The sequence below is a fragment of the Leptonychotes weddellii genome, chromosome 16, assembly GCF_054177405.1.
Source record: "Leptonychotes weddellii isolate Sample4059 chromosome 16, ASM5417740v2, whole genome shotgun sequence".
In the NCBI taxonomy this organism is placed as follows: domain Eukaryota; kingdom Metazoa; phylum Chordata; class Mammalia; order Carnivora; family Phocidae; genus Leptonychotes; species Leptonychotes weddellii.
The window spans coordinates 25398509-25406401 of NC_138384.1; the positions used below are offsets into that span (position 1 = coordinate 25398509).

The 7893-nt window shown below is 57.3% G+C and overlaps 1 protein-coding gene across 2 annotated transcripts in view; it reads right to left on the reverse strand.

The window, feature by feature from the left end:
- GNAO1 (G protein subunit alpha o1) overlaps positions 1-7893 on the reverse strand; it is a 171828-nt gene that overhangs the window by 19150 nt on the left and 144785 nt on the right. For both annotated transcript variants that reach the window (XM_081806576.1, XM_081806577.1), the window contains exons 4-5: positions 6682-6842; positions 970-1098 (exon numbers count right to left, since the gene is read on the reverse strand). In XM_081806576.1, coding sequence (XP_081662702.1) covers positions 970-1098; positions 6682-6842 — 290 coding nt within the window. The remainder of the gene's footprint in view (positions 1-969; positions 1099-6681; positions 6843-7893) is intronic.

Below are 7893 nucleotides of genomic sequence, written 5' to 3' on the forward strand. Positions count from 1 at the left end.
AGGTGCAGGCTGGAGACACTGAGGAGGCCAGAAGGCAAGAGACACCTTGTGCGGCCGCTCAGCCCATTGCTGCACTCCCTAGGTTCAGGGGAGGCTCTTGAGTCCAGGGCTGCCTGCTGGGTCTAGGGCCCCCGAGAGAGACCCTGAGCCCCCTCAGTCTGTGTGAGAGCAGGCCGGGGCTAGGAAGGCCGTGTGGGATCCAGCCCTCCCAGGCAGGGCAGGGGGCCACAAAGCAGGGCCTTACACAGGTCTACCGACCTATGGTCCCTGCCCTCCTGGCCTCTCCTTTTGCTCCGCGGACACCCAGAAACCACATCTGGAAGGTAGGCGGGGGCAGGACAGGGACTCTCAGGCCTCAATACAGGGAGGTTAGCCCAGGAGGGGACACAACTCGCCAGGAGGGCATGAGAAGTCCAGCTTCTTGCCTCAGGCTTCTGTTCTGAGGTGTTCTGAGCTCCCGGACTTGAGCTGTGTTCTGTGCTTGGGGATAGCCTGGCTCCTCCCAGGCCTCAGTTTCCCCACATGTACCTAGAGGCGGTGGGTCAGCTGATCTCTAAGCCCCTTCCAGCTCTGAGATTATCTGGGGCCTTGGGGTCTCACAGACACTGCTTGGGCTTATCCATCCTCATTCCCTCCCCCGCCCACAAGGAGGCCTTCAGGGGACCACTGGGGGATTTGCCCTCCTCCTCCTCAGAAGTCACCCAGGGACAGGACTCCCCTCCTTTGTCCACTCAAATCCTCCCTGTTCCTTGGAGACCCACTTCAGGATGCCTCTTCCAGGAAGACTCCTTGGTCGTCCTGGCCCCTGAACTTGGTGGAAAACAGACACACAGACAGGTCCCTTCTTGTATCTAACTGCCTGTCCCAACTGGAGAGCTCCCCAAGGCAGACAAGATGAGGCCGAGAGGCTGGTGTCTCCCATCTGTCACAGTGCCCTCGCCAGGGTACGGGAGGCTCCCCGGGCCTCACCTGAAGTGGAGGTTCTTGAATGTGAAGTGGGTTTCTACGATGCCAGTGGTTTTGACCCTGGTTCGGAGGATATCCTGCTCGGTGGGCTGGTAGTCGGCGGCCCCAATCCGATCCAGGCTGTCCAGGTAGCTGGGGAGGGCAACACACAGGGGCCCTGGAACAAGCCAGCCCGGCCCCGGGCAGCGCCCCCTGGGGGCCGACCTGGGGAAGTGACGGCGCCACCTCATCCACCCTCCGGAGTTGGGGGCAGAGAGCGGGGGGCGCGGACTGAGGAGCAGAAGCCTATGTCCTGCCCGCACATTCTCAAAGAGCCTCTAACCCGGACCAAGGGCCGTGTGCACAGTTCCAGGGGCGGTGCATTTAGAGAAGGTCAAACTCTTATACGAGACTAACATGTTTGTAATGCTGCTGTGCCATGTCTTCATCTTAAAATAGTAGGGGCCAATGGTTACATTCGACTCTTGGCATGTGTGATCATGTTTCGACCTTAATTGTCTTGAATTATATGTACCGTTTTATAGATTAGACAACTGAGGGGCAACAATGGTAAGGACCTTGGCCCACTATGAGCCGGGGCTCGAACCTAGACATCTGGTCCACCCCTTAACAGTACTCTCCGGTGCTTCCCGGAGGCCTCTGGGCATCTGCCCGTCTTTCCAGACTTGCTGAGTCTACCAGGGCGTTGGCCCCATCTTCCCATCTGATGCCCTTGGAAGAGAGGCTCAGAGGTGAGGCCAGGCAGGGGCTGGGACCCATGTCTTTGGCATCAGGGCTCTCTTTTCACATCAGCACTGGCTGATGACTATGTCCTTGCACTTTACCCATCCAGGCCAGGCACCCCAGGAAGGGCTTTGGGGGTCTGTATGGGTTAGGTCTGAACCCAAAGTGAGGGTGGGATCTGGAAAACCAGGAAGGAGGGAGGTGGACCAGGGCTGAAGGAGGTTTCGGTGACCCACAGGGCTGGCTGGGCCTCCTACCCCTCGTGCGGGGTTCTACCACACACAGCCCACAGGACAGGAGCCCCGAGGGTCCAAGCCCCAGGACAGTGTGGGGTCCCAGGTTGCATGTGGAGCAGCTGCCCTTCGTTAGCACTAGCCCTGGGACATGTGGGGGTCGGTTCCTCAGCTTGAGGATGTCGTGGGGCTGGAGGGCAGGGGACATGTTCACCAATGAGGGTTTCCACTGGTAAACCAATAATCCAGGCCCACCTCAAATCCTTGTGAGGATTTTCCCTAAAAAAATAAGACCGATTGAGGGATTCCCAGGGGCAGGAGGCATAAGCTTGAAGTCACACTGCTAGAAAAGAGACACTGCTAAGATTTGAGCCTGGGTGTGCCGGACTCCAGATACCGTGCTCTTACACAGGCCTCCAGGTCTCCTCTCCTCTGAGGAAGGAGGGGAGCGGAGGCAGCAGAGTGGACCCGGGGTCTCTGGCTGCCTCAGCGTCTCCTGGCCAGGCCCCTGGGAGTGTCTGGGCTCTGGGCTCAGCCTGGAGGAGCCCCTCCCAGCCCTTCCCAATCCTCCTAACCCCTCTGGGCGTGACCCCTCGCAACCCCCTCCCACTGCCTCTGCTTAGGAGCCCTGCTGGTTTTGAAATGACCTTCGTTCTGTTGTCTCCAGCTGGACACCAGGACTGGGGAGCCTCTGGTCTTGGCCTCCCCCCACCCCAACCTGATCCCAGCTGGGGAAACCTCCTTTAGACAGAAAATCTGGCCCTCTGTCTCCCTGTTCTGGCTGAGCCTCACACAGGGACATGGCCAAGGGAGGGGAGGGTGAGCAAGTGGAGGGGCACTTACTGGGTGTACAACCTCCCCATTGTCCCGGGCGCTGGGATCGAACACGATCGATACTGTCCCTACCTCTCCAGAGCCTACATTTGTGTGTGTGCGTGTGTGTGCGAGACAATTAACAGTTAAGTAATCTCTAGAACACGTCAGGAGGAAAGACTGAGGCAGTTGGTAAGGAGGAGGCCTGAGGAGTGTTGCTCTTGGACAGAGGGGAGCTGGGGAGGGCAGGATGACATTGGAGTGGAGGCTGAGGGGGGCTGGGGTGGAGCTTCTCTCCTTGCGGGTGCGGAGGCCATCCTGCGGTGGTGGGGGAGCCCGGGACGCAGGCCCGGGACAGGGGTGGCGTGGCGGGAAGCACCCGTCCGTGGCAGGAGGAGGGAGCCGTGGGACTGGAGTGGGGAGATGGAGGCAAGGGTGGGGCGCAGCTTGTAGGCACTTGGGCTTTCACGCTGAGTGAGATGGGAAGCTTCTGGAAGGTTCTGATGAAGAGTGTGGGACCAAGGACTCTGCTGCTGTAAGGAGAACAGACCCGAGGGGGGAGTAGGGACACCTGCTGGGAGGTTGCTGCACCCCTGCAGGGGAGAGGCAACGGCAGGTCAGGGCGCACCACACGGGCAGCTGTGCTGGGGGCCGGGGGAGGCGGGATGTGGGAGGCAGAGCCCATTAAAGCCACCTCCTCGTGTGTATAATGAAGCTGCTCTTAGTGGGAGGAAGAGCGGGGGCAGAGCAGGTTTGGGGGAGGGTGGGAGCCGGGAGTCAGGTGGCATGTATTAATTTGAGATGTGCTGAGATGTCCAAATGGACCCGGAGGAGGCAGAACTCAGGAGGGAGGGCGGGGCTGGCCCCAGACAAGTGAGAGTTGTCCGGGTGTGTGAGGAATTGAGGGCGACGAGGCTGGAGAAGCTCACCCAGGCCCTCAGCATGGACTGGAAGAGGTTCAAGGGCTCCAGAGAGGGCACAGGCAGGAAGTGGGGAGGGGTGTGTGCATGGGGGTGCTGCAAGGAGGGGTCGAGAGCCTGAGCAGTCTCAGTGGGGTGCAGGAACAAAGCCTTGAGGGGTGGGCTCCAGAGAGAGGGCAGGAGAAAAAACAGTCCTAACCAGACCATGAACTAGCTTGTGAACCCCCGGCTTGGACGTGCTCAGGTTTCTGGGAGCCTGGGGCTTGTCTCAGCATCATCCAGAAGAGTGAGGAGACAGCCAACCCTGTCCATAGAGGCCTGGGTGCAGGGAGCCTGGCAGCACTGGCCACCTCCCTGTCCCCTCGGGGCCCTGGTGTCCTTACCTGTCAAGTGAGAGGATCGGGCTGGGGGACTTGGTGAAGGGCTCTGGGCCTTTGGGAGCGACTCACACCATCCCCCTAGAATTGGGCCCCGAGACAGCCCTATGGGGCTCACTCTCTCTGTCACAACAAATCCACTGTTAACTATTTTGTATATGGCACCCAGGATTCTGTCAGAAAAGGGGATCTGGCTGCAAAAACCAGGATCGCAAGGCCACCCTGGAGCAGGAAGGGTTTAAGGTCCTTCTTTAACTGACTGCTGTGGGTTCCGCCCTTGCCTGCCCCGGGACCCTGTTCCAGAGACAAACACACAGAGAGGAGCTGGGTTTCCTCAGCTGACTTGGTGGGGAGTTGACAAATATTGACTCAAATTTCTTATTGAAAGTTACAAAGGGGGGGTGCCTGGGTGGCTCAGTCATTAAGCGTCTGCCTTCGGCTCAGGTCATGATCTCGGGGTCCTGGGATCGAGCCCCACATCGGGCTCCCTGCTCAGTGGGAAGCCTGCTTCTCCCTCTCCCACTCCCCCTGCTTGTGTTCCCTCTCTCGCTCTGTCAAGTAAATAAATAAAATAAATAAATAAATAAAATCTTAAAAAAAAAAAAAAGAAAGTTATAAAGGTAACCACCAGAAGAACCACAAGTAATTCCCTAATTAGCAAGAAACTGGTCGTGGAAGTGGGCAGAGACATGGGAGGCGGGCAGGTGAGCTGAACTCCTCCGAGTCCATCCTGGAGGCCACTAAATACTATGGCAGGTTGGAGGGTCAGGTTTTCCTGGACAACACTGGGACAGAGAAATGGAAATAGTTAGAAGTTGGAGGGGGACAGCCCTGGGAGAAGGAGTTTACTATTAATTTTATACCTCTCTGGAGTGTTAAAAATTTTTTTTTGCAATGTATTCATGTTATAATTAAATGGACAACAATTTAACTGGAGAGCACAATTTGATGGCTCGAGGGGATTGAGGGGATGGGAAGGCCCTGGACTGGGGCCCAGCAGGGGTAGGGAGGCCGGTCCCCACCCAAACAGCTCCAGGGGACGACCTGGGTCCGTTGGAGGAGTGATTTGAGCGTGCACCGGCCGCTATGGGCACAACCCCCCCGGGCTCACACCCCTGCCCACTGAGGTGTCCCAGGTGGCTCATCAGGGCCCGGGGCCCGGCTCACTACCACCTGGGACTCCTGGGACCTAGGGCTCACCAGCTAGACAGTCTAGGTGTACAGAATGGAAAGATGCTCTGGCCTAACTCAAGTCCCTAGTTTGGTAGCTGTCATCGTGGCCAAGGGAAATGGCCCAACGTCCATGAGCAAGTGCCGTTTTCTGGGCCCTCGCCCCTGCTACACCACCAGGGTGTAGGCCAGGGTTTCTCGGGCTCAACACTACTGACATTTTGGCCCAGATGATTCCTTGTTACGGAGGGCCATCTTACGCACTGTAGGACATTCAGCAGCACCCCTGGCCTCTGTCCACTAGATGCCAGCGCCACCACCCGAGCTGGGACAATCAAGCATGTTTCCAGACTTTGCCAAATGTCTCCTGGGGGCAGAGTGGTCCCCGCAGAGCAGCAGGGGTGAGGACGGCTGAATCAGGTCGGTGGTGGAGCACACACATCCTAAGACTGTGGGTTTAAGCCCAGAGGCTCCCACTGACAACCCGGGCACAAGACTGTAAAAGTGGGGTGTGGTCCCAACGTCTCCGGGACAGAAGACATGTGCGCAGCCAGCGCGGACCATTCCCAGGGGCGTGGAACCCCGATCTAGGGAACAAGGGCATGTAACCTTAAGGACGCCTGAAGTGACGAGCTGGTGTCACGGGAAGAGCACCCACGGGCCACCTTCCCTGCCTCTCCCTTTTTTTTTTTTTTTAAAGATTTTATTTATTTATTTGGCAGAGAGAGAGACAGCGAGAGAGGGAACACAAGCAGGGGGAGTGGGAGAGGGAGAAGCAGGCTTCCCGCGGAGCAGGGAGCCCGATGCGGGGCTCGATCCCAGGACCCTGGGATCATGACCTGAGCCGAAGGCAGACGCTTAACGACTGAGCCACCCAGGCGCCCCCCTGCCTCTCCCTTTGTCCCCCTTTCAGCCCTCTCTGGCTTCCACCGAGCCTCTTCCCTCACCTTCACTCCTCCTCCTCTCCTCTCTCCTTTCCTTCCCCGTATTTGGTTATAACGCACTATCAAAGGATACGTTCTATTATCTCCTTATTTCCTTAGTCTTATTTAAAATATTCCAAGATAGAGGAATAGAACGTGTGTTTCCTCTAAAATGAAACAAAAATGGCATCATGTCGACTATTTTCTGCCTATGTGGCTCTTGATTTGTACTTGTGGGGTCAGGGCTTCTCCAGAGGGAAAAAGCTGTTAGACTAAAGACCCTCATTCTGGGGTGCCAGGCCCAGTCCAGGGCAAGGTGGGGACGGGCCCCGTGCTCTGGGAGCCCTACTGTTAGCTGTCTCTTGTGGGCTCCGGCTCCCAGGCCCCGTCCTTACCCAGGGGGTGCTAGGAGAAGCCCTTCCGCTCTCCTTCCCGACACCTTTCCTGCCGCCCGTGGCAGTTCTGACCTCAGCCGAGGACCCCTCCCTGCGCGCCCGCCCCCTCCACGCTGGCCTCCGTGCCCTGCTGGCGGCCGCCCCAGCCCTGAGACACTCACTATTTGGCAGAATCGTTGAGCTGATACTCCCGAGACCTGTTGAAGCACTCCTGGATTCCTGAGTCGCCCCAGAGCCGCATCATGGCGGAAAGCAGTTCGGCGGAGAAGGGCTCGGTGTCTTCCATCCGACTCACCACGTCACACACCATCTTGGCGTCAGCCTGTGAGGGGACAGGGGGGGCGGCTTTGAGGCACCGGGACAGCAGCTCAGCCCTCAGCCTGCTCAGGAGAAGCGGGACACTAGACACAGTGTGCACACAGTCTGGGGGACGACGGCCGTCAGGGCCTGTGTTCCAACCATGCCCCACGCAGCCTGAGCATCTCTGGTGGGCAGGAGGGGAGCAGACAGGGCTCCGTTCTCCACCCGCCAGCTCAACCAGGGCAGCCCTGCTTTCACCTGGTTCAAAACCTGGGGTTTTGCAGAGTATTTGTTTTTTGGGGAAAAAAAAAATCAATGTTCTTGACTAATGTAATTTTTCTCTACTTCTTACCCAGGTAGAGCAAAGTCCCTGGAATTGGGCAAATCAGGGAGAGGGACATTTTGGTTACTTGAGAATTCCAGGTAGCTGAGGGACTGGGCCCCAGGGGAGCTGTGCCCTTGGGGGAAGGGGCATGAAGAGGCTGGTTGTCCAGTTGTGTCAATATTCAATGTCAAGAGCTTAGGCCCTTGGCTGGCCCAAAGTTAAAACCTAATTTTTTTAAAAAAGATTTTATTTCTTTGTTTGGCGAGGGTGGGGGGGGGGCAGAGGGCGAGCAAGCAGACTCCGCACTGAGCAAGGAGCCTGACACAGGGCTCGATCTCATGACCCTGAGATCATGACCTGAGCCAAAAACCAAGAGTCGGATGCTTAACCGATTGAGCTACCAGGTGCCCCCAAAACTTAATTTTATTAATTTTTAGTTACTTATTTGCCTTTGACCTGTGGCCTACCTCTCCCTGGGGGCCAGGGAGGCCTAGACCCAGTTAAACAAGGGAAGGGTAGAAGGGTGAATAAAGAGATAGGGAGGGACGCCTGGGTGGCTCAGTCGATTAAGCAGCTGCCTTCGGCTCAGGTCATGATCCCAGGGTCCAGGGATCGAGCCCCACGTCGGGCTCCTTGCTCAGCATGGAGCCTGCTTCTCCCTCTCCCTCTGCCTGCCACTCCACCTGCTTGTGCTCTCCCTCTATCTCTATCAAATAAATAAATAAAATCTTTATTAAAAAAAAGAGAG